Source organism: Oratosquilla oratoria, chromosome 41 (genome assembly GCF_046742065.1).
Source record: "Oratosquilla oratoria isolate Oo_2021 chromosome 41, ASM4674206v1, whole genome shotgun sequence".
Classification (NCBI taxonomy): domain Eukaryota; kingdom Metazoa; phylum Arthropoda; class Malacostraca; order Stomatopoda; family Squillidae; genus Oratosquilla; species Oratosquilla oratoria.
In genome coordinates, this window is record NC_134817.1 from 38,719,338 (window position 1) to 38,746,990 (window position 27,653).

At 39.9% G+C, this 27,653-nt stretch overlaps 1 protein-coding gene across 1 annotated transcript in view; it reads left to right on the forward strand.

Moving 5' to 3' along the window:
- LOC143021245 (histone-lysine N-methyltransferase eggless-like) overlaps positions 1-27,653 on the forward strand; it is a 99,201-nt gene that overhangs the window by 18,297 nt on the left and 53,251 nt on the right. Inside the window, exons 6-12 of the mRNA XM_076178641.1 lie at positions 1,385-1,482; positions 1,843-1,902; positions 6,109-6,255; positions 9,229-9,405; positions 16,993-17,216; positions 24,111-24,310; positions 26,901-27,100. Of these exons, the coding sequence (XP_076034756.1) occupies positions 1,385-1,482; positions 1,843-1,902; positions 6,109-6,255; positions 9,229-9,405; positions 16,993-17,216; positions 24,111-24,310; positions 26,901-27,100 (1,106 nt within the window). The remainder of the gene's footprint in view (positions 1-1,384; positions 1,483-1,842; positions 1,903-6,108; positions 6,256-9,228; positions 9,406-16,992; positions 17,217-24,110; positions 24,311-26,900; positions 27,101-27,653) is intronic.

Sequence of the window (27,653 nt, forward strand, 5' to 3'; positions counted from 1 at the left end):
CTTTTTACTTCTTCCCAGTTGGAGAATTTTTTTCTCTAATTACAACTCTCATTTTCCTCCCAATCAGAAAGTCTTTCATCCATTCCAATAATTTTCCTCTGATGCCACCTTTTGACTCTATCTTATTTATTAGTTTCCTATGAGGTACCTTATCGAATGCCTTTTGCAGGTCCAGAAAAGCACAGTCTGCCCATCCATCTCTTTCTTCTATTATGTCTACTAATCTTGAGTAAAAGCAAATCAGATTTGTTGTACAGGATCTCCCTTGTCTAAATCCAAATTGATTTGGGTTCAGTATAGATTTTTCTTCCAGGTACTTAACCCATCTGTTTTTGATCACTCTTTCACAAATTTTTGCTATTGTGCTTGTTAGTGAGACCGGTCTGTAGTTAGATGGATCTTCCTTATCACCTCCCTTATAAATTGGTACAATGTTTGCTTTTTTCCAGTCCAATGGTACTTTTCCTTCTTTAATTGATGATTTAATTATATCATATATTTTGTCAGTTAATTCTTCCATGCATTCTTTCAGTATCCAGTTTGCTATTCCGTCTGGGCCATGTGATTTTCTGACATCCAGGGTTTTAATTTGATCACTGATTTCTTTTTGTGTTACGTTTATTTCTTTCATTGCTGGGGATAATTCTCTCTCTCTAACTTCACTGTTAGGCGATTTTTCTATTGTGAATTGTTCTGTGTGTGTGTGTGTGTGTGAAGTTTCAACAAATGGATTAAGAAGCTCTGCCACTGGGACTCAAATTCTTGCTTCATGGTAAGCAGTCACACATGCAAGAGTTTGAGACTTGGTGGCAGAGCTTCTTAATCCATATATGTGTAGTGAAAGGCTCTTTAGCTCCTTATAAAGGGGATGGCTCATCACAGACATAAACTCATCCTTCACCTGTCACACACCCATCCAACACCCCCTTATTTTCCTTTTGGAGATTATCTCTATCCCCCACCACCCTACTTGGGTCAGAAACAATGCAGCAAAACAGGATCTCCACATTTGCTCTTATCTTCTGCACTCTCTTTTCTTTGTTCGACAAGCATCGTTTGTGTATACAATGTCCCCTTCACCACTATCCATCCACCTCATTCTTGGATTTCTTCCCAATTTTGACCCCATTTGCCTCTGCTTTTTACACTCATTTTGGTAGACTTTTCACTCATTCCTTCTACTCAGACCACTTCAGCACTCTTTTATCAATATTTTGTAAAAAGTAGAAATTAGGAAAAAGTTATTCAAGTATACTATACAACACTGGTCACAACAAATATGTACATGATACTGTATAAGACTAATGATAGATTTATACTGCAGATACAAGCAGCAAATGTAGATACTGTACTGATTTATGAAGTGAATTAATTTGTGTTATAGATAAATTTGAGAAGTTGGATAAAGAGTACAAAGGGATAGAAGATTCACTGGACAAAGTTCGGATGGATTTTTATAGTCACTTTAACCCAGAATATCAGGTTTGTAATATATTTTTATATTTTATTTGTTGTTATAGTTGGGTAGTTCAGTAAACAATGTGCATCAGAGGAATTTGTTTAAAAAGCAATACATTTCACTCATTGCACATTGGCATGATGCACATTTTTCATGTCATTGTTATAGCTATTTTTGTTCTGAATATTCTTATATAAAAAAAGAATTGAAGTTATTGATATAATATATTTTTTTTATAAGTGGTGCAGTATTAATTATTTGAAGAAGAACATTGTCATATCTTAGTTGTCAGCTTCATTGATGGTGGTGTAGGATTTGTAGTGATATATTTTTGTCAGCTCATGTTCCTCATCCAAAGCATTAATATCTGGATATATTTTCAGCTTTTACCAACAGTTGAAATTGGGTCTCCAGATATGTTAATGGGTTTCAAGATTGATCCTGTAAGTAATAAGTAGATTAGCTTATGGTAACATGAATTGTTATACAAGTGTTTTAATTTGTGAAAGATTGTTTGTCACTTGTTAAGCAGTATCAGTTATATAGGAAATATATTGATTGTGTGTATTATTCCCTATGTTGTGGTGTTCCTCATAAGTCAGAGCCTCTTTGCATCCATCTGTGCCAAAATTTCTGATTTTCAAGTCAAAGATTATCATGTAGATCTTAAGTATTAGCAGTAAAATAATATGTAAGAAAGTTTCACCTTTATGCTGGAAGATTTCAACCAATGTTCTAATACCCTAAGAATGCTTTAGGACTGGGTTGTAGAAAAGTTTTACTGTTTTTCATCCAGTCTTGTGACATAACTTTCCTTAATGCCTATGTGAAACACACTGGGATCTTATACATGATACACTAGCAAGCTAGAAAACCTGGCTGGCAACTGGTTAGAGAAAAAAATGCACAGTAAAAAAAAGTGAAGAGTTTAAAATCAGTAATGGGATCATATATGAAACTCAGTGCTTACATGGAGGGTTCTCTTGCAAGGAATGGCACAGCATAGGGGTTAGCAAAGCATGTCAGCCTCTAGCCAGCATTAGCATGGTGCTTAGCAGCAGATGCCTGCTTGGATGTATATATTAGTCATCAGGTTTATTCATAGGTTAAAAGAATAGGTTAGAAATAGGTTAAAAGAATAGATTGAGAGAAGCGAGTAAATCCCTTGGTGGATTGAAGAGTGTAATGAGGAATAGACATTTGGGAATGGATACTAAGAGGAGACTGTATGAAAGAGTGATTGTGCCAACAGCACTGTATGGGGCAGAAACATGGAATATAAGAGAGAAGGAGTTTGAATGTGTTTGAGATGAGGTGTCTGAGAAGTATGATGGGGGTTACTAGGCTGGATAGAGTGAGAAATGAGGAGGTGAGGAGGAGAATGGGGGTGGAAAGGGAGTTGGGAGATAGGGTTGATGAAAGAGTATTAGGATGGTTTGGACACATGGAAAGGATGAGTGAAGAAAGACTAGTAAAAGAGGTATGGAAGGCAGATGTGGAGGGAGTGAACATGAGGGGACGTCCTAGGATGAGATGGATGGATGGGGTGAAAGGGGCTTTGGGGAAGAGGGGAATGTGTTGAGGAAGGACAGAAGACGGGTGAATGGAGAATGGTTGTATATGGATGATGTTGTGATGCATGAGGTGGAATGGGTGGGGAGATGGGGGGTGAGGTAGTATGTGTGAGCAAAATTTGACACAGCCCGAAGGGGTTTCTCCCTGTCTTCTCCTTTTATGCATGGGGGGACGGAGAGGGGTGGTTGCCGATTTAATGAAGCGGCCTTGCTGTGGATGTGTTGTGTCTTGCGACACTGCTTCTGACCCAGGGCAGTGGACAGGATGCAGGGATGACCCATCATCCGGGAGGTGCTAAGATAAGAGGGAGTGTGGAGTGTATTCAGGGATGGAATGGGTGGGAATGATTTTATGCCTTTCCTTTTTGGCTACCTGCCTTGTAAGGGGGAAAAAGCCTTGGTATATGTATGTATGTAAAAGAATAGGATCATATTCACAAATTTAAAGCTTAATTTGTGTTAGTGGTATTTCCTGAAAGCACTTTAGCACTTACACAGCAGTGCCCAAGAGCTAGATCTTGTTTATCCACCCCCACCACCCACCACCTCATTATATGGTGACTGCCCTCCTCATGAACTCAAAGTGACTTGTGAGGCAGATGAGAAGAAGACCCCTTCTGGCCATATCATCCTTTCATCCCATGACTATCTTCCTCCATTCACTTCTATCTTTTATAATCCTGTCTCCCTGGTTAGTAGACATTTCACATTATTCCAAAAGCCCATCACCCTTTGCATCTACGTTATTCTTAATCTTCATTTCAAACTCATTCCATCCACTTCTTTTGTTAGTTTTTCCTCAGTCATTTTTTGCCTATGCCCTAACCACTTCAGCTGTGTTTGATCTACCATATCAACCCCAATTCTCCGTTTCACCTCCATTTTCACCATCCAATCTTGTAACACCTGTCACATTTTTCTAACACTTCATCTAGGAAAAAAAAAATCAAATCCTTCCTTTCTCCCATATATTTCAAGTTTCTGCCCCATACAGTGCTGTGGAAACCATGCCATACGGTCTTTGCATTTATTCCTAAATACCTGTATCTCATAACAGTTTTGATTCCACCCAAAATTTACTTGCATACTACTCACAAAACATGCAACATTACCAAGCCTGATTAAGCCACTGTGGTGAGGCACAGAGGCTCTATCATTCCTCAGGGGATTGGCTGGTCCTGCAGTGGACCATTAAGGCTGAACAAGACTTTCTTTACTCTTTGATTAATCTCTACTTTCATTCCTCCATTTGCTGCCACATGTGACCCTAAATACTTAAAACTCTCCACTTCCTTCAGCCTTTGACCCTTCACATTCACAATTAACTTGTCACCATTAATATTACTTTACTTTCACCCACATTTACTTGTAATTTTCTTCTTTTACACACCCTTCCAATCTCAGTCACCAACTGCTTAAGTCTCTCCCCCAAATTAGCCATGAGCATAATGTTATTCACAAACTGGGACAAGAGAAACACAAGAGGACATGGAAAGAAAATAGAATAATATAGCTTCAGAAGAGATCTGAAGAAAAACAGTTTTTCACATAGAGTGGTGGACACTTGGAACAAACTGGACAAAAAATAATGTGCACAAGAACCATTCATGAGTTTAAGAGCAAACTAGACACTGCGAGATACAAAGGTGGGACACTACGAGCGTAGCTCCCCTTCCCACAAAATACAACTAGGTAAACAACAACTGGCTCACTTCCCACATCACCTCCACCCTCACCCACCAACTCCAAACCTCTCCCAAGCACTATTGTGTTAACCTCCCTGAGCTCCTTATCCATATGCATGTTGAACAACCATGGTGACTGCATTGTGGACAAATGCCCAGGATGTAACACTTCACCCCATACTATTCAACATGTCATGGAAGACTGCATTATACACAGTCATGCATGCAAACAACACAACATACACTCCATAAAGGATTTGTGGGAAAACCCTGTTTCGGCCATGGCATTCCTTGGGGAGATGGGACTGCTTGGATAGACAGTCTAGGGAACAACAACAACAATAACAACAACAACAACCACCACCACCATCATGGTGACATCACATAACCCAAATTCATCTTGCTTTTGTACTACTCAATTTAAATCACATATTTAGCACCTTATCCATATGCATGTTGAACAACTGTGGTAACATCACAACCCAAATTCATCTTGTTTTTCTACTACCCACTTTAAATAATTTATTTAGCATTTTATCCATATGCATGTTGAATAACCATGATGAATTTACATAACCCAAATTCATCTTATTTTTCTACTACCCATTTTAAATCATTTATGTAGCACCTTATCCATATGAATGTTGAACAACCATGATTTACATAACCCAAATTCATCATGCTTTTCCAACACCCACTTTAAATCACTTATTTACCACCTCTAAGACTACATCTCTTCAGTTCCATATTTGCTTCCAAGGATAGAATTGAAGGTTATCGCTGATGTAATAGTAAACACTAATACCTTTTCCCCCTTGTAAGAGTGCTGATCAATTCAAAGAATTTATCCAGGCTAATGCGAGGCAATTTTATTAATATTAAAGGAACTTTTGGTTAGAAATGATCTCAGTCCACTCTTTCTTTCCCATGACATAATCTATAAAGGTTTTGTCCTACTTAATTGCAGGCGGTTTTATTTAGCTTTTAAAGAAAATCAGTATGGATGGGTTAAAGGCTAGAGGAATGTTGGTGTGCATTTTGCATGTATTTATATAAGGCTTTCTTCATTTCTTTAGTCTGAGGTATTTAGGTCAATTTGAATTTTTGTCGTTAATGAATGTATACTTCATATTGCCATCCTCTTGGGTAATATTTAATTGGTGTTTGTTATGACAAGGCCCCACAATTTAAGACATTGGTGCTCATAATGTTGGTAAGAGCTTCTTTACTCTTTTATTTATTTATTTATTTTTTCTCTTTTTTTCTGATTTTACTTCTTTTATTTTTATATTATTTTATTCATGATATTATTTTGTCTAATTTACTTTATTTGTTGACTTTTTGTGTTTATTTTCTTTTTCTTTTCTTTTTTATTATTTTTGCTTTGTAGCTGAGCTACCAGAGACATCAGTTTGCATATACTGAGAGGCATGGAACTACATCTAAAAGGAAATGGATGCCTGAAGATAGTTATGATAGATATCCAACACAGGAGAACACAGTGGATGCCCAGCATAGAAAAAACTTCCGTCCATGGGTATGTAAACACCCAAATTTTGTGGTCTTTCCCCAAGTGAATTAGAAATATAGTAATGTTTACCCTTAAAAATGAACTGCATGTTTAAGGATCATTTGCATGTGATTGAGAAGTATTTAGTTTTTTATTTATTTCATTGTATATGCATTGCCTCTGACATGATCAATGTGGCAAGTGACAGGGATGACCCTTCATCTGTAAAGAGCTGAAATAGTAGGGACTACGAATAGGTCTTTGGGTGGGTGTGGGATGGGTAAAGGGTGGTTGTATGCTTTGACTTGCCAACCTCATAATAAGGCTGCCTGAATCAATGAACTTACCCACCTTTCCCCCATCCCATGAATCTTATATGTATGTAAAATAAAGTTCTATAATGTGGAAAGGTACGGATGTTTAGAGACCGTATTTTTAATTAGTCTTGTGTATATTAATATTTACTTGATAAGCAAACCTTCACATGTATTATTCTTCAGTACTGTGGCAAGGTCAGAGGAAGTTTGGGAAGGTATGTAATAGGAGAAAGTTGAAGGTAAATGTGGGTAAAAGCAATATGATCGGATGTACAAGGGTGGAGGATGGCAGTGAGTTGGAAGTAAGCCTAAAAGAAGAGAGGCTGGAGGAAGTGGATAACTTTAGGTATTTGGGGTCGCATGTGGCTGGAAAGGGAGGAGTGGAGGTGGAGGTAAATTTTAGATTGAGAGAAACAAGTAAATACCTTGGGGAATTAAAAAGTATTATGAGAGAAAGGCATCTGGGAATGGATACAAAGAGGAGATTGTATGAAGGGATGATTGTGCTGATGGCATTGTATGGGGCAGAGACTTGGAATTTAAGAGAGTCAGTGAGGAAAAGTTTAAATGTGTTTGAGATGAAATGTCTGAGAAGTATGGTAGGGGATACTAGATTGGAAAGAGTGAGAAACAAGGAGGTGAGGAGGAAAGTGGGAGTGGAAAAGATGACAGATAGGGCTGATGAAAGATTATTTGGATGGTTTGGAAACAAGGAAAGAATGAATGATGAAAGGTAGAGGTGGAGGGAGTGAACTTGAGGGGACAACCAAGGCTGAAATGGATGGATGGGTTGAAGGGGGCATTGAGAAAGAGGGGAATGTCTGTTGAGTAAGGAAGGGAGAAGCAGGAGATAGGGATGAGTGGAGAGTGACAGTGTATAGATGATACTGTTATGCAAGGAAGGGAGGGGTAGGGGTGCTTATGTGTGATTGATATTTTGATGCAGCCCAAAGGGATTTCTCTCTGTCTTCTCTTTTTCTTCATGAGGGGACAGAGAGGGGGGGTCACCAATTAAGTGAAGTGGCCTTACTGTGGATGTACTGTGTCTTGCTACAAGTTTTCTGACCCAGGGCAATGGACAGGATACAGGGATAACCCATCATCCATGAGGAGCTAAAATGAGAGGGGGAAAAGGGTGGTGGATGAGAGTGGAATGGGTGGGAGTAGGTACATGCCTTTGACTTGGCTACCTCCCTTATAAGGGGGAAAAGCTCTTGGTATATAGAGTAGATAGACTGTAGTTAGTAATAGTAATTGTTGCTTTGCATTTAATTGACTGAAATCTTGCAGCCCTGCAGTGCCCGACAGTGTATGAGTGTAGTATTTTTTAAAGGGTCAGACTGTTGAGTATGGTTGATGAGGTGTATGGGGAGGAACAGAGGAAGTGGAAAAGGGCACATAAATAAAATGTTTGTGGTAAGACAGGCATGTGAACTGTGGTCATCAAAAGGTAAGGATGTTTTTTAGTGTTTCATAGATTTAAGATTGTATGAGTGAAGAAAGACTAGTAAACGAGGTATGGAAGGCAGATGTGGAGAGAATGAACATGAAGGGACGTCCTAGAATGAGGTGGATGGATGGGGTGAAGGGGGCTTTGGGGAAGAGGGGAATGTCTGTTGAGGAAGGACGGGAGAGGACAGAAGACGGGTGAATGGAGAATGGGTGTATATGGATGATGTTGTGATGCATGAGGTGGAATGGGCGGGGGAATGGGGGGTGAGGTAGTATGTGTGAGCAAAATTTGACGCAGCACAAAGGGATTTCTCCCCGTCCTCTCCTTTTATGCATGGGGGGACGGAGAGGGGGGTTGCCGATTTAATGAAGCGGCCTTGCTGTGGATGTGCTGTGTCTTGCGACACTGCTTCTGACCCAGGGCAGTGGACAAGGTGCAGGGATGACCCGTCATCCAGGAGGTGCTAAGATAAGAGGAAGGGTGGAGGGGTGTGGAGTGTATTCAGGGATGGAATAAGTGGGAATTATTTTATGCCTTTTCCTTTTTGGCTACCTCCCTTGTAAGGGGGAAAAAGCCTTGGTATATGTATGTATGTAAGACTGTATGATAAGGTTGATATAGAACTTTTGTCAGGTGTATTAACAAAGTTGGAAGAAGTCTATTGAAGGTAATCAGGAGTATTTAAATGAGTAATGGGCAGGTGTGAGGAATGGAAATAGAGTGAATAGTTTGAGGTGAATATAAAGCTATATCAGGGTTGTGTAATCCCTCCATAGTTGTTCAACATGTAAATAGATGGGGAGATAGGGTGGGAAATGCAAGAGTACTAGACAGAAATGCGTGTCCCTCTCCTCTCCTCTCCTTTCCTCTCTCCTTGTACTACTGCTCTCTCACTCTCTTTTACTCTCTCTCAGTCTTTCTCTCTTTAAATTTATTTATTTTTTTCATGAACATACTTTCTCAAAATTGCTCACCATTGTTTGGAAGCACTCTTTTGACTGTAATTAAATGAGAAATATTTAATAAGAATATTTCTAATGTGTGATTGAGGTAAACTTAATGATACAGTACAGAAGGACAGTGTTTAGATAGAAAGGTACTATGACCAGAGGTGATAGAGACATCTGTTATATAATCAATTCATGTATATTGTCTATTATATTTATAGTTGTGTATCATAATGTTTTTAAATGTTATGTCAGAATTTGAGTATATGTTTTTCTATTTCAGCATTCAGACATCATTGCCGAATCTCCAGTATACAATTTTGCCACAAACCTTCCACCTGTAGGACCCCTTGTCCGGCCAGAACTCTCTCCCAATACCTTAGTATATTCAATGAAATACTCCCTCTTTGCTCGATGGGTCCAAGCTCATATTATTGAAGTGGAGAAAAGAGAAGCAAAGGTAATGTATATGTATAACATAATTTCCAGCTTTTATTAGACCACATGTTATGTATATATCAGGTTTTTGTGTGTTCCTTTAAATATTTCTTGTATAATTTTTATTTTCAAGTGGATGAGGGTTGGTGTGATAAGGGGAGATGTCACCATATAATGAAATGATGGAGTAAACTAGCTTCAGTTATTGGGCTTTGATGTGGAAACACTGTTACTTATTGCACTGCCATTGATCCAAGCTTTGTGGTTGAGGATAGGGATGACCCCTAATCGATGAGGTGCTTAGATAGGAGGAGTGATGAATGGGTTTTGGATGAGTGTAGGGTATATGCTTTGACTTGGCCTCCCTCATATAAAGAGGGAAAAGGTCTTTCAGTATGTATGTTAATCTTTCACATATATACATATATATATATATATATATATATATATAAAAAAACCCTGTGGTGGGGGAAAAGAATACTGTCACCAAGCCTTCCCCTTTGAGTTGTAAGAGGCGACAAAAACGGGACGGGGATTAGGACTAGGCATCCTTCTCCCTGTAGCCCCAAAGGGGACATTCCTAAAAAAAAAGTAAAGGCATAAGAGGGTCTAGGAGTTTTCCAACCAGTACCCTAAGGTTTGGGTTTTTTAATGTGTGTGGATGTGGTATAGATGAGAGTAAAAGGGAAGAGATAGGCAGTATGTTTGTGAGAAGAAAGATGGATGTGTTGGCATTAAGTGAAACTAAGTTGAGAGGGAGAGGCAAATGTGAGTTTGGGAATGTAGTTGGGAGGTTCTCAGGAGTGAAGACAGGACAAGGGAGAGAAGGGGTGGCTATACTAGTAAGTATTCACCTTGGTCTTTTTGGATCACGTGTTGGACTCGTGATCGACAGCTATTTCCCTCCCAGAAGAGAGCTCAGAGCTCGTATGACTGATCTATGGGTAATGCTATGACTTTTCACACACACACACACCCCAACTCCCCGCCCATGAGAGTCATAGTAATGACCCGAAGCACAGCGATACCGAAATAATTTTGGCCCTGGGCAGGATTCGAACTAGGTACTGCGAGCACCACCGTACTTCCCAGTCCAGTGCTCTACCAACCGCACCACCGAGTCGTGTAAGTGAAGAAGTGAAGAGATAGGTAAACATGCAGTGGAATGGAAGTAGATTTCTTCAAAGTTAATGTGGATGAAGATGAAACTGGGAAAGGAGATGTGGGTTTTTGTAAGTGCATATTGGCCAGGTACCAATAAGAGCATAGAGGAAAGAGAGGCTTTTTGGATGGAGGGATTAGGGAGAAATGTCAATGTAGTTGTATTGGGAGACTTTAATGCTAGTGTAGGACATGAACCAGTAGACGGAGTGGTTGGGAAGTGTGGAGTTCCAGGAAAAAATTGTAATGGAGAGTTGATGGTGGAGATGTGTCTAGAAAGAGAGTTGATGATAGCAAATACAGTGTTTAGGAAGAAAGTCAAGCAGAAGTACATATGGGAGAGGGTGTTAGATGGAAGGATGGTAGGTAGAGCATTAATGGACTACATAATGGTAACCAGGAGTATAGTAGGAAGAATTAAGGATGTACATGCTCTAAGGGGAAAGAGTGGGGGAATATAAGATAATTTTTTGGTGGAAGGTAAGTTGAGAGTAGAGGATAGATGAAGAAAGAGGAAAAGGACAAAAGGTAGGGAGGTGCTTAGAGTGAACTGCTTAAATGAGAAGGAAAAGGAGAAGGAGTATAAGAAGAAGCTGAGAGAGGAGTGGTAGGGAGTGAAGGATAGAGTAGAACTAGGAGTGGAGGAGGAATGGGGATGGTTCAAGGAGGGAGTCACAAAGTGTGCAAAGATGGTGTGTGGAACAAGGAGGGCAGGAGGAAATAGAAGGAAGGGTAATGAGGGGTGGGATGCGGAAGCAAAGAAGGTTGTAGAAGAGAAGCAATCTTTCACAGATTGGTTACAAAATAGAATGAGGGAATCATATGAGAGGTACAAAGAAAAGAGAAGGGAAGTAAAGCGTAAGATAAATGAGGCAAAGAGGAGAGCAGATATGAAATGGGGTAAGAGTATGACAGAAAATTTTGAAAGTAATAACAAATGTGGAAAGAAATTAAGAGAGGAAGAGGAGGTGAAACAAGTAAAGAAGAAAAGGTAAAAGGTGCAGATGGAGAGATGATAATGGAAGAGAAGGCAATAAGAAGAAGATTGGCGGAGTATTTTAGGGAGTTTCTAAATGTGAAGGAGGATAGGGAGGGAAAGGTAGTTGCAATGGGAAGCATTAAGAAAATGACCGTGATGAGTGAGGAAAATGGAGGAGAAATAAGGAAAGAGGAAGTGAAGGCAGTTAAGATGATGAGAGCAGGTAAGGCACCTGGGTTGGATGGGTGTCATGCAGAATGTCTGAAAAAGGAAGTACAATAATGGTGGACTGGCTGGTGAGGTTATCTAATGTTTGTTTAAAAGAGGGTAGAGTGTCAGAGGACTGGAGGAGTGCCTGTATAGTTCCACTTTACAAGGGAAAAGGGGACAAGTGTGAGTGTAGTAGTTTCAGAGGAATCAGCTTAAGTGTAGTTGGGAAGACTTATGGGAGGGTCTTGATTGAGAGGATTAGGAGAGGAATTGAGGGAGTAATTGGTGAGGAACAGTGTGTGGTTAGGTCAGGGAGGGGTTGTGTAGATCAGACTTTTGTGGTAAGACAGATATGTGAGAAAGCTTTGGGGAAAGGTAATGATGTTTTTTGGCTTTTATGGATCTGGAAAAGGCTTATGACAGGGTAGACAGGAAGGTCCTGTGGGAGGTTTTGCAGATATATGGGATAGGAGGAAAGCTGTTAAGAGCAGTCAAGAGTTTTTATGAGAGTAGTAGAACATGTGTTAGGATTAGAAATTGAGAGAGTGAGTGGTTTGAGATAAAAGGTGGGACTTGGTTAGGGATGTGTTATGTTGCCCTGGCTGTTCAATTTATATATGGATGGGGTGGTGCAAGAGGTAAATGCGAGGGTAGTGGGTCAGGGATTGGAGATGGTTAAAGAATGTGGAGAAAAATGGGAGGTAAGTCAGCTGTTGTTTGCTGATGACACTGTGCTTATAGGAGGATCAGAGGAGGGATTGAGGAAGATAGTGACAGAGTTTGGGAAGGTGTGCGAAGGAAAGAATTTGAAGATAAATGTGGGTAAAAGTAAGGTGATGAGATATACAAGGGGAGAAAGTGGCAGCAGACTGGAAGTGAGTATTAAAGGAGACTGGAGGAAGTGGACAATTTTAGATAATTGGGTGCAAACATGGCTGGAAAGGGAGGAGTGGAGGTGGAGGAAGAATGTAGATTGAGAAAAGCGAGTAAATGCCTTGGGAGATTAAAAAGTGTAATGAGAAATAGACATTTGGAAATGGATGCAAAGAGGAGATTGTATGAATTAATGATTGTGCCAACAGCACTATACAGGGCAGAAACATGGAATATAAGAGAGGAAGACAGAAGGAGTTTGAATATATTTACCTAGTTGTATTTTATGGGAAGGGGAGCTATGCTCATGGTGACCCTTGTTTGTATATCTCAAGGTCAAGTTTGTTCTTGAATTCTTGTATGGTGTTTGCACACACTATTTTTTCATCCAGTTTGTTCCAAATGTCTATCACTCTGTGTGGGAAACTGTTCTTTTTCAGGTCTCTTCTTTAGCTGTCATTTTTTAGTTTCATTGCATGTCCTCTTGTTTTTCCTCTGTTCCATTTTAATAAGTCCTCTCTATCAAGGCATCCCTTACCTTTCATAATCCTGTAGATGGCTAGTAGGTCCCCCCATTCTCCTCTTTGTTCCAGGGTTGGCAATTCCAGTTTGGCCAATCTTTGTTCATATGTCAAGTTTGAAAGTGTTGGGGCCATCTTTGTCATTGCTCTTTGTATTCTTTCTTCTTTCTAATTTTCTTATATTCTTTTTTGTACTGGTTGACCATATCATCGCTGCATATTCCAGTTTTGGCCTTATCAGTGTTTGTAATATTTTTTTTATCATTTCCTTATCCAACCTCCTTTATTGATCTCAACAAATTGTATGTTTCTCCGACTATTATATTTATATGTTTATCTGGAGACATGTCTTTGGTGATGATTACTCCTAGGTCCTTTTCAGAATTTACTTTCTTTACTTCTTTTTTGTCAATTCTATACATACATACATATACCAAGGCTTTTTCCCCCTTACAAGGGAGGTAGCCAAAAAGGAAAAGGCATAAAATCATTTCCACCCATTCCATCCCTGAATACACTCCACACCCCTCCACCCTCCCTCTCATCTTAGCACCTCCTGGATGACGGATCATCCCTGCACCTTGTCCACTGCCCTGGGTCAGAAGCAGTGTCGCAAGACACAGCACATCCACAGCAAGGCCGCTTCATTAAATCGGCGAACCCCCCCCCCTCTCCGTCCCCCCATGTATAAAGGAGAAGACAGGGAGAAATCTCTTAGGGCTGCGTCAAAATTTGCTCACACATACTACCTCACCCCCCATCCCCCCACCCATTCCACCTCATGCATCACAACATCATCCATATACTACCATTCTCCATTCACCCCTGTCTTCTGTCCTCTCCCGTCCTTCCTCAACAGACATTCCCCTCTTCCCCAAAGCCCCCTTCACCCCATCCATCCACCTCATCCTAGGACATCCCTTCATGTTCACTCCCTCCACATCTGCCTTCCATACCTCGTTTACTAGTCTTTCTTCACTCATTCTTTCCATGTGTCCAAACCATCCTAATACTCTTTCATCAACCCTATCTCCCAACCCCCTTTCCACCCCTGTTCTCCTCACCTCCTCATTTCTCACTCCATCCAGCCTAGTAACCCCCATCATACTTCTCAGACACCTCATCTCAAACACATTCAAACTCCCTCTCTCTTCCTCTCTTATGTTCCATGTTTCTGCTCCATACAGTGCTGTTGGCACAATCACTCCTTCATACAGTCTCCTCATAGCATCCATTCCCAAATGTCTATTCCTCATTACACTTTTTAATCCACCAAGGCATTTACTCACTTCTCTCAATCCACATTCTACCTCCACCTTCACTCCACCTTTTCCTGCCAATTCTATACTGTCCTGATATTCTATTCTTGCTTTTCCCAAATTCAATTATACTGCATTTCTTAATGTTGAATTCTACTTCCCATCTCTTGCTCCACTCTGAAAATTTGTTCAAATCACTCTGTAATGACTCTCAGTCTTTTTTGGAGCTTATTTTCTTTTATAACTTTGCGTCATCTGCAAAGAAGTTCATGTAACATTCAATACTTTCGTCCATGTCATTCACATATATAGCAAACATTATCGAAGCTAGCACTGACCCCTGTGGGACACCACTACTCATTTCTTTCCACTTTGAATATTTGTCTCTGAGCACTACTCTCATTTTTCTCCCATGTAGGAAATCCTCCATCCAATTCAATAGTTTTCCATGTATGCCTCGTATTGTTTCCAGTTTATTTAGCAATTTTCTATGTGGTACCTTATCAAATGCCTTTTGTAAGTCCAGGAAACAGATCAAATTAGTGGTACATGATCTTCCCTGTCTGAATCCAAATTGCCTTGGGTTCAGTATATTGTTCTCCTCCAGATAATTTGTCCATATATCCTTGATGACTCTCTCACAAATTTTAACTATTGCACTCATTATGGCCAAAAAAAAAAAAGGAGGTACAGTGATGGTGGACTGGCTGGTGAGATTATTTAATGTTTGCTGGAGAGAGGGTATAGTGCTGGAGAACTGGAGGAGTGCCTGTATAGTTCCACCTTATAAGGGAAAAGGGGACAAGTGTGAGTGTAGTAGTTTCAGAGGGATTACCTTGTTAAGTGTAGTTGGGAAGGCTTATGGGAGGATCTTGATTGAGAGGATTAGGAGAGGAACAGAGGGAGTGATTAGCGAGCAGCAGTGTGGATTTAGGACGGGTAGAGGTTGCGTAGATCATATTTTTGTGGTAAGACAGATATGTGAGAAAGCTATAGGAAAAGGTAATGATGTTTTTTTGGCTTTTATGGATCTGGAAAAGGCTTATGACAGGATAGACAGGTAGGCACTGTACGAGGTTTTGCGGATATACGGGATAGGAGGAAAGCTTCTAGGAGCTGTCAAGAGTTTTTACAAGAGTATTAGAGCATGTGTCAGGATTAGAAATGGAGAGAATGATTGGTTCGAGGTAAAGGTCAGGGATGTGTTATGTCGCCCTGGGTGTTCAACTTATACATGAATGGGGTGGTGCGAGAGGTAAATGCAAGGGTAATGGGTCAGGGATTGGAAATGGAGAAGAGTGGGAGGTGAGCCAGCTGTTGTTTGCAGATGACACTGCACTTGTAGTAGGATCAGAGGAGGGATTGAGGAAGTTGGTGACAGAGTTTGGGAGAGTATGTGAAAGAAGAAAGTTGAAGATAAATGTGGGTAAAAGTAAGGTGATGAGATGTACAAGGGGTGAAAGTGGCAGCAGACTGGAAGTGAGCATTAAGGGAGAGCAACTGGAGGAAGTGGATAGTTTTAGATACTTGGGTGCGAATGTGGCAGGAAAGGGAGGACTGGAGGTGGAGGTAGAATGTAGATTGAGAGAAGTAAGTAAATGCCTTGGTGGTTTAAAAAGTGTAATGAGAAATAGACATTTGGGAATGGAGGCTAAGAGGAGACTGTATGAAGGAGTGATTGTGCCAACAGCACTGTATGGGGCAGAAACATGGAACATAAGAGAAGAAGAGAGAAGGAGTTTGAATGTGTTTGAGATGAGGTGTCTGAGAAGTATGATGGGGGTTACTAGGCTGGATAGAGAGAAATGAGGAGGTAAGGAGGAGAATGGGGGTGGCAAGGGAATTGGAAGATAGGGTGGATGAAAGAGTATTGGGATGGTTTGGACACATGGAAAGAATGAGTGAAGAAAGACTAGTAAAAGAGGTGTGGAAGGCAGATGTGGAAGGAGTGAACATGAGGGGTCGACCTAGGATGAGATGGATGGATGGGGTGAAAGGGGCTTTGGGGAAGAGAGGAATGTCTGTTGAGGAAGGATGGGAGAGGACAGAAGATGGGTGAATGGAGAATGGTTGTATATGGATATATATTCCATGAGGTGGAATGGGTGGGGGATGGGGAGTGAGGGAGTATGTATGAGAAAAATATGATGCAGCCCAAAGGGATTTCTCCCCATCTTCTCCTTTTCTGCATGAGGGGATGGAGAGGGGGTGGTGCTGATTTAATGAAGCGGCCTTGCTGTGGATGTGCTGTGTCTTGTGACACTGCTTCTCATCCAGGGTAGTGGACAAGATGCGGGGATGACCTGTCATCCAGAAGTGTGATAGGGATGGAACATGAGGGAGTAAGGGGGAAAAACATATATATATATATGTGTATATATATATATATATATATATATATATATATATATATATATATATATATATATATTTTTTTTTTTTAGGTAGTTATACTTTGCTGTCCTTGATTTTGGCCAAGCTTAGCACCCATGCAATATTTATGAAAGCCATTTTCATTTTTTATATTTGTTTCATTTTGTATACATGACAAACAAGGTTGTTTTTTTTTATAATAATTTGAAAGGCTGTGTTTTCTGTCTTCACAGAACATTCACTACAAGATTCGTTACCAGAAGCATTCAAAAGGTGGAGGACTGCCAAGGATAATGGCTGGGAAATTTCTTGCGTATCATCACGTGTGTCTAACACGCATACCAGTGGGGACACGGGTCATTGCAAAATATAAAGATGAAGATTCAAAAAACGTTATCTCTGGTTCCTTTTATGTAGGCATTGTTGCAGAGGTCCCAACTGCAGCTAATAAATTTAGGTAAGAAGGTCCATATTTACTATTTTTCCATGGAGGTTTTATTTTGTTGCACAAATCTTAGTGTTAAGTCTTACTGCAGAGATGGCAGACTTACGTAGTTCTAAGCAAAATAGTGGGTGGGATACAGGGATGACCCATCATCCCTGAGGAATTAAGGGAACTAAGATAAAAGGGAGGAAAGGTGTGGTGGAGGGGAGTGGAATGGGTGGGAGTATGTACGTGACTTCGACTTGGCTGCCTCCCTTATAAGGGAGAAAAAGCTGTTGGTATATAGATAGATAGAAGTAAAATTATTTCTTTATATGAAGTATGCCATGGCTGACTATCTCACTTGTAAGGGGGAAGAAGCCTTTTCATGTATAGGTTATATGAAGGCAAAATATACTCTCTGCTAGTTAGCCCATTAACTCAGAATAATGTAGTGGTTTCATGGGAGCTGTTATTTTCATGCAAAGGGGGGGAACCAAGGCAAGGGATATACATATACAGGTATATATATATATATATATATATATATATGAGGAAAAAGAGAAAAGACACTTAGAAGTGAAGCAAATTAAAAAAACGAGAAAAGAACAGAGACTGAAAAGAATGATTTTTTTTTTGGAGAGTGCTGGACCTGAGGCTGAGAAATTGGCTTATCAAAAAAAAGGAAACGTAATGGACAAAAAAGGAGAAAGGCAAAAATTAAGAATAATGTATACCATCATAGATGGCTTGATTTCAGGACTAAATGAATTAAATGACCATCTGGCAGTAGAAAAACCAGACGTGGGAATTGCGGAGTGGAGATGAAATTAAAATGTTCTCTACCACCAAACACTGTGGGACAAGGTCTATACAACCATTGGATGAAAAATAGGAAGGAGAAACAGGGTGGAGGAGTCACGTTTTTGACTAAGAAAGGCTTAAATGTGACTAAGACAACAGAAAGAAAAAGTAATGTGGATTTGATAATGATAAAAGTTGAAAACAATAACATGAAAAGTAGAAAATTTGTAGTAATATATGTGCCCCCAAAAACACAGTCTTGGACAGAGAGTAATCATTCCAAAATGTTGGAAGACACAAAGAATGCACTAACTGATTTACTGAAAGAAGGAGGAAACATAGTAATTATGGGTGACTTTAACTCAAAAGAAATATGTTGGGAAGAAATGACAGTGAAAGGTGGAGAAGACCTCTGGGGAAACATACTACTGGATATGACCATCAAATATACAATGACTCAATGGGTAAAGGAAAATGCCAGATATAGAAACAATGAGGAACCATCGAGACTAGATTTAATGTTTATGTCAGAGCCTGAAATTGTGGATAAAATGGAATACAAAACACCAATTGGGAAGAGTGACCATATACTAATAGAGTTCGAACTAAAAGAACAAATTGATTTGAGAAGAAATGAGAAACATAGAAAAAGAAGACTAATGTACAAAGAAATGAATTTTAAGAAACTCAGAAAATTCTTTCAAAATGCAAATTGGGAAAACTTCTTAAATGAAGAAACAAAGATGGAAGAGAAATGGAACATATTAAAAGAAATTTATAATGAGGGAATAAACAAATATGTACCAAAACAGAAGCAAGAAAGGGTGTACATTAAGTACAACAAAAAATGTAGTGAGGCTAAAGATAGAAGAGACAAAGCTTGGAATAGATGGAAAAAAAAATGATAAAGTTGCAAATATATATCAAACTAAGAAATGAATATGTAAAAATACACCGGGAGGAAAAGAGAAACTATGAAAAGGACATAATAAAAAAATGCAAGGACCAACCTAAACTATTCTACAGGTATGTGAATGCCAAAATAAAAGACAAGAAATAGTAAAACTGTGTCAAGGGAATAATGGATATACAGAAGATGTGGAAATGGCTGAGAAATTATGAACAAACATTTTAGATCTGTATTCACAATTGAAAGTACACAAAATTGGGAGGAAATATAGAAAGATACCCCCCAATGAAAGAAATAACTGTGACAGAGAAGGAAATTATAAACCAAATAAAAAACCTTGATGTCAGAAAATCACATGGTCCAGATGGAATTGCAAATTAAATGTTAAAAGAAGGCATAGGTAAAGTAACAGACAAAATATGTAAGATAATTGTTTACTCAAAGAAGGAAAGGTACCACAGGTTTGGAAAAACACAAATGTTGTACCAATATATAAAGGAGGTAAGAAGGAAAATCCAACTAACTATAGACTGGTCTCCCTTACAAGCATAAAAGCAAAAATATGTGAAAAAGGTATCAAAAGTAGGTGGATTAAATATCTGGAAGGAAATGATATACTGAATTCAACACAAATTGGATTTAGACCAGGAAGATCATGTGCCACAAACTTGATTTGCTTCTACTCGAGACTAATAGAAATAATACTAGAAAGGGATGGATGGGCAGATTGTGCTTCCCTAGATCTACAAAAAGCATTTGATAAAGTACCACACAAAAAGCTATTAAGAAAAATTGAATCAATAGGTGGTATTCAAGGAAAATTATTTGAATGGATGGAAGATTTCGTGACCGGGAGAAAAATGAGGGTAGTACTTAGAGACAAATACTCGACCTGGGAAGTAATGATAAGTGGAGTCCCACAAGGTTTGGTATTGGCTCCGATTATGTTTGCTATATATATATATAAATGACATGGATGAAGGTGTGGAATGTTATATGAACTTCATTGCAAATGATGCAAAACTACTAAAGAAAGTATGTACAGAGGAAGATTGTGAATCACTACAGAAAGACCTGGACAAAGTCTGGGAATGGAGTCAAAAGTGTGAAGTGAACTTCAACATCAAGAAATGTAGTATAATGGAATTTGGAAAAAAGTAAAAATAGAATAGCGGGTCAATATAAAATTGGTGCAAAGGAAGTTAAAAAAGTAAGCTTGGAAAGGGATCTAGGAGTAATCATCAGCAAAGACATGTCACCAGACAAGCATATCAACAAAATGGTCGGAGAAACCTTCAATTTACTAAGATCAATGAAAGTGGCATTTGATTACTTAGATGAGGAAATGGTAAAGAAAATATTAGTTACATTGATAAGACCAAGATTGGAGTATGCTCTGACACTATGGACACCCAGTACTGAAAAGAATATAAAGAAATTAGAAATAATCCTAGACCCTCTTATGCCTTTATGTTTTTTAGGAATGTCCCCTATGGGGCTACAGGGAGAAGGATGCCTAGTCATAATCCCCGTCCCGTTTTTCTTGCCTCTTACAATTCAAGTGGGAAGACTTGGTGGCAGCATTCTATCCCCCACCACAGGGTAGGCAAAAAAAGGAAATGGATATTCAGAGAAATGGTACAGGACAGTAACAAGGGGTTGGGGGACAGCATAATGGAGGGACAGTCACAGTATAATAATATTGTCATCATTTCTCTATGAACAGAGTCCTCCTCTATCACAGACAAAATGATGTCTGGCTCTGGTCTGTAGGGGCGCCCCATATAGACCCTAAAGTATCAACTGCATGCTACTTTGTCACAATAACATGCAGCCAATACCCCAAACAGGGGTATTGGAGGTGCCAAGATAGGAGGGTGGAGGGGAGTGGAGTGTGATAGGGATGGAATGGGTGGGCATGGTTTTTATGCCATTGTTTTTTGGCTACCTCCTTTAAAATGGGGAAAAAACCATTGGTATATGTATATGTATATATGTAGAAAGAATCCAGAAAGCATCAACAAAGATCGCACCAACATTCTCCAAATTGACATATGAACAAAGATTGTCCAAATTGGAACTACCAACCCTAGAACAAAGATCTACTGACCAGTTACAGAATTATGAAAGGGATGGAAGTCCTAGAGATAGATGTTTTATTAAAGTGGGACAAGAAGAAAACAAGAGGACATGAAAAGGAACTCAAAAAAGATAGTTATAGAAGAGATCTGAAAAAAGAATAGCTTCCCACATAGAGTGGTGGGTATCTGGAATAAATTGGATGAGGCAACAGTGTGTGTAAATAATATACAAAAATTTAAGAACAAACTGGATGCTGAAAAATACAAAGATTGGTCACTACGAGCATAGCTCCCTTCCCATGTAATATATACGTATATACATATACCAAGGCTTTTTCTCCCTTACAAGGGAGGTAGCCAAAAAGGAAAAGGCATAAAATCATTCCCACCCATTCCATCCCTGAATACACTCCACACCCCTCCACCCTCCCTCTTATCTTAGCACCTCCTGGATGATGGGTCATCCCTGCACCCTGTCCACTGCCCTGGGTCAGAAGCAGTGTCGCAAGACACAGCACATCCACAGCAAGGCCGCTTCATTAAATCGGCGACCCCCCACTTCGTCCCCCCATTGCATAAAAGGAGAAGATGGGGAGAAATCCCTTTGGTCTGTATCAAATTTTGCTCACACATACTACCTCACCCCCCATCCCCCGGCCCATTCCACCTCATACATCACAACATCCTTCATATACAACCATTCTCCATTCACCCCTGTCTTCTGTCCTCTCCCGTCCTTCCTCAACAGACATTCCCCTCCTCCCCAAAGCCCCCTTCACCCCATCCATCCACCTCATCCTAGGACGTCCCTTCATGTTCACTCCCTCCACATCTGCCTTCCATACCTCTTTTACTAGTCTTTCTTCACTCATTCTTTCCATGTGTCCAAACCATCCTAATATTCTTTCATCAACCCTATCTCCCAACTCCCTTTCCACCCCTGTTCTCCTCCTCACCTCCTCATTTCTCACTCTATCTAGCCTAGTAACCCCCATCATCTTCTCAGACACCTCATCTCAAACACATTCAAACTCCTCTCTTCCTCTCTTATGTTCCATGTTTCTGCTCCATACAGTGCTGTTGGCACAATCACTCCTTCATACAGTCTCCTCTTCGCATCCATTCCCAAATGTCTAATCCTCATTACACTTTTTAATCCACCAAGGCATTTACTCGCTTCTCTCAATCTACATTCTACCTCCACCTTCACTCCACCTTTTCCTGCCACATTTGCACCCAAGTATCTAAAACTATCCACTTCCTCCAGTCGCTCTCCCTTAATGTTCACTTCCAGTCTACTGCCACTTTCACCCCTTGTACATCTCATCACCTTACTTTTACCCACATTTATCTTTAGCTTTCTTCTATCACATACTCTCCCAAACTCTGTCACCAACTTCCTCAATCCCTCGTCCGATCCTGCCACAAGCGCAGTGTCGTCAGCAAATAATAGCTGGTTCACCAACCACTTTTCTCCATTTTCTTGAACCATCTCCAATCCCTGACCCACTACCCTTCCATTTACCTCTCGCACTACCCCATCCATGTATAAGTTGAACAGCCAGGGTGACATAACGCATCCTTGACGAAGTCCCACCTTTAACTCGAACCACTCACTCTCTCCATTTCTAATCCTGACACAAGCTCTACTACTCTCATAAAAACTCTTGACAGCTCCCAGAAGCTTTCCTCCTATCCCATATATCTGCATAACCTCCCACAGTGCCTTTCTGTCTACCCTTCAGAGAGAGCAGAAGACATGCAAGATATGCTGAGTGATCTGAACAAGGAAAATCTCAAAGTAGGTTTGAAAATGAACAAGACCAAAACCAAAGTAATGTTCAACATGAAAGTTCAAAGTAAAGAGTTTATAATTGATGGTGAGAGTCTTAAAGAAGTTGAAAAGTGTAATTATTTAGGCCAGATGGTGAAAGTGACAAAAGATCATGATAACAAAATAAAAAGACATATTATAATTGGTTGGAAAGTGTTTGGTAAGTATAATAAAATGCTGAGAGGCTCTCTACCTTTATGTTTGAAATGTAAAGTTTACAATCAATGCATTCTGCCAGCAATAATCTATGGGTGTGAGACTTGGAAACTGACAAAGGCGATGGAACAAAATTAAGGACTGCACAGAGGAGAATGGAGAGATCAATGATGGGAATAATGCTGAGAGACCGAAAGAGAGCAAGTTGGGTGAGAGAGCAGACTAGAGTGAAAGATATTGTGGAGGCAGTGAAAGAGAGGAAGTGGAATTGGGCAGGTAAGTTAGTGTGATAGAGCAAGTGTGTTACTGAGTGGATGCTGCAAGATAGGAAGCATGGAAGAGAGAGACCAGACAGAAGGTGGAAAAACGAGATTGAGAAGTTTGCAGGAGTGACGTGGTGGAGGTTGGTGCAGTCTTGTGAATCATGGAATGCTATGAAGGTCTTTGTTCAGTAGTGGACTCAGGATGGCTGATTTGATTGATTTATATATATGCATGATGAGGAATGGGCGGGGGGGTGGGGGGTGGGGTAGTATGTGTGAGTAAATTTTGACGCAGCCCGAAGGGATTTCTCCCTGTCCTCTCCTTATATGCAAGGGGGGACGGAGAGGGGGGTCGCCGATTAAATGAAGCGGCCTTGCTGTGGATGTGCTGTGTCTTGCGACACTGCTTCTGACCCAGGGTGGTGGGCAGGGTGCAGGGATGACCCGTCATCCAGGAGGTGCTCAGATGGGAGGGAGGGTGGGAGGGGTGTGGAGTGTATTTGGGGATGAAATGGGTGGGAGTGTTTTTATGCCTTTCCCTTTTTGGCTACCTCCCTTGGAAGGGGGAAAAAGCCTTGGTATATGTTATATGTATATATATATATATATCAATGAACTTTGTGACAACATCTCATATGTGTGAAAAGTATGATGCTCATAAAGTGGATTCATTACTGCATCTAATTTATAAAGGTGCTAAGATAAGAGGGAGGGTGGAGGGGAGTGGAGTGGAGTGTATTTAGGGATGAAATGGGTGGGAATGATTTTATGCCTTTTTCTTTTTGGCTACCTACCTTGAAAGGGGGAAAAAGCCTTGGTATATGTATGTATGTATGTAATGTCTTTCTGCTTGCTTGCAACAAATAATTCTTTTACTAGATACCTCGTATTCTTCGATGATGGCTACGCACAGTATGTTTTCCATCAAGACATTCGAGTGGTGGCAGAGTCCTCAGAATGCACGTGGGAAGATGTTGCTCAAGATTCAAGTGAATTCATTCGCGAATACCTACAAATGTATCCAGAGAGACCTATGGTTCGTCTACAGAAGCACAATTACATAAAGACGGAACGAAATGGTGAGCGACAATAAAGGTCTCACATGGGGCCTTTTGATGAATGTGTTAGATGCATGACCAACCATGTGAATGATACAACAGAAATTAGAATATATAAGATACATCATATAGAATCCATGTTGGAATGTTTTACTATTTATAGAAATATGAGTTAGGTAATATAAAATAGATAGTTCAAAGATCGTTGATTTATGAAGTAAAATGTCTTCTGATGACTGATATACTCTTAATACTGTTCCATCATTTGTGTGAGTCTTTGTACAGTACACTTGTGCATGTATTTACCTAGTTTTATCTTATGGGAAGTGGAGCTATGCTCATGGTGTCCCGTCTCTGTATCTTGCAGTATCATGAATTTACCTAGTTGTATTTTGCGGGAAGGGGAGCTATGCTTGTGGTGTCCCGCCTTTGTATCTCGCAGTGTCTAGTTTGCTTTTAAACTCATGAATGGTTTTTGTGCATACTATTTCATTATCCAGTTTGTTCCAAGTGTCCACTACTCTATGTGGAAAACTGTTTTTCTTCAGTTCTCTTCTGTAGCTATGTTTTTTTATTTTCTTTCCATGTCCTCTTGTGTTTCTCTTGTCCCAGTTTAGTAAGTCCTCTCTATCGAGTATCTCTGTGCCTTTCATGATTCTGTAGATGGTCAGTAGGTCACCTCTCTCTTCTTTGCTCCAGCGTCGGTAACTCCAGTTTAGCCAATCTCTCCTATTGAATATGTGGGTATGTATGTATTTATACCAAAGGAAATCATGAGCAACAGGAAAAAAGAAAAAAAAAATACCCTCCCACTCCCTCATGGTGTCCTGTCTCTGTATCTCACAGTATCATGAATATGTGGGTATGTATGTATTTATACCAAAGGAAATCATGAGCAGCAGCAGCAGAAAAAAACAAACAAAAAACATACCATCTCACTCCTTCAAAATGGGAAGTGAGGAACCCCTGGTAGGGCAAACCCGATCAGATGCGGCAAGCTGCTGGGTTTTTTAATCTGAGGTTTGGGTTGCCTCCCCACCTGGCCAGGGCTGTCAGGAACCAACACAACATAGCCCACAGCAGGTCCTGGGAATCAAACTCATAACCACCTGCTTGCAAGTTTGACTGCACTACTTTGTGGCCCTATAGAGCAGTAGCCAGAATAAATGAATGAGTAGCATTCAGCGTAGAAGGTACTAATCAGGGTTCCTATTGATTGCGTAAAGTCTAAGGTAGAATATATATCCTCTTTTCACATAAGATGTATATAAGATGTACATATAGTTTGGTCATGAAAAAAGTAAAAACCCACCATTTTCTCAGAATTTCCAAACCTTCTTAAGACACTTTTACTCCAAGATTGTAGGCTACTGAATGTTCTCGAAAGATGCAGCTAACTTTATAAATATCAAAAATATAGAGAGTAACACAGGCTAGGCTGTGTGTCAAACAGGTATTTAGGTGTTAGTCTAATACCAGTAACCTCTACTTCAAGGCATCCCCATGAGGTGGATGGAATGAACTTGAGGGGACGACCAAGAATGAGATGGATGGATGGATGGGGTGAAAGGGGCATTGATCAAGGAAAAGAGAAGGCAGGAAATAGGGGCGAGTGGAGAATGATTGTGTATAGATGATACTGTGATGCAAGGAAAGGATTGGAGGGGTTATGTGTGAATGATTTTGATGCAGCCCAAAGGGATTTCTCATCTTCTCTTTTTCTGTATGAGGGGACAGAGAGGGAGGTCACTGATTAAGTGAAGCAGCCATGCTGTGGATGTGCTGTGTCTTGCTGCATTGTTTCTGACCCAGGACAGTGGGTGGGATACAGGGATATCCCATTATCCAAGAGGACATAAGATGAGAGGGGAAAAAAGGGTGGTGGATAGGAGTGAAATATGTGAGAGTGGGTACAGTACTTGCCTTTTGGCTTGGCTACCTCCCTTGGAAGGGAGAAAAAACCCTTGATAGATAGATAGATATGTATATTGATAGATATAGCTATTTTTAATTTTTCTATTTACTTTTTTCTTTTGTTTCTTTCTTTTGTTTTCTTTATTTTTTAGGGTCTTTTATGGTGGAAAATGTGGTCTAATATTAAATTTAAAAATTTAGTCTGAGATGGGAGGGATATTTTATATAGGTCTTAGTTTTGTATGTGTATATACCACATACTTTGGTCTTGACTTAGGATGATTGCTTAGTATGTAAGACAGTATTAATGAATAGAGCAAAGATTGAGCAGTGGTGTTTGTCATTTTACTATATTGGAATATATTTTGTTAACCTCTTGAATGTGATGATGCCTATGTACTCATATGTGTTATGAGCAGCGAGTGGGGTATACGAGGATGCTGGTGTCAGCTTCCTGATTATATTTATTTTGTAGTTGTAGCTGAGTGATGCCCATGTTCTTTAAATAGGCTTGATCACATTTTCTGTGACATTATATTTATTCAGGGTGAAAGAGAATGAGTATAACAGCAGTAACTTTATATTTTGTAATGCATGTATTGTGATGCATTATCTTACATCAGGTAACCTGATGTCCACATGAATATTTTATTCGTATTGAAGAGGGTAATATGACAACATACTATACTATCTTCAGGACGATGGTGGAATGCACAGGTGAAAGAAGTGGACGGATCACTGGTCAAAATGTTCTTTGCTGCACAGAATAGGTCAGAATGGATATATAGAGGATCCACCCGTTTAAGTCCACTTTTCAACAAGAAACTTAGTCTTCAGGCAAGACAAGAGCAGCAAAACAAAGCCATCATACGCAGAAGAACAGCATTTCCTTCAAAGGTAGGAGTCAAGGCATTTTTAATATTCAAATAACAGCATGTTTTGTAGATTTTGTTTACATTAGTAGTTTTGGTTGCATGTATTGACTTTATGGTTCCATGAATTGTAGAGTAAAGGAGGCAAGTGAATGCCTTGAGGGAATGAAGAGTGTTATGAAAAATATGTCTTGTGATGAATACAAAGAGAAGGTTGCATGAAAAAGTGATTGTGTTCATGGGACTGTAAGGAGTAGGAAACAAAAAGGAAGAACCTAAACATGTTTGAGATGAAGTGTTCGTGAATTATGGTATGTGTTACAAGAATAAATAGAGGGATGTTGAATTGAAGCTGAAAGCAAGGGTGGAAAAAGAGCTGTTGGATTGGGTAGATCAAAGACTGCTGAGATGGTTTGGGCATCTGAGAAGAATGAGTGAAGATGGATTAGAGATGAACCAATTCAGGCTGGCAGATCCTACTGTGGAAGTGCCATGTCTTGATGTACTGCCATAGACTCAAGGTGCTAAGCTGGGAAAAGCATCAAATTGGTATTGAATGGGTGTAGGGTGTGTATGTA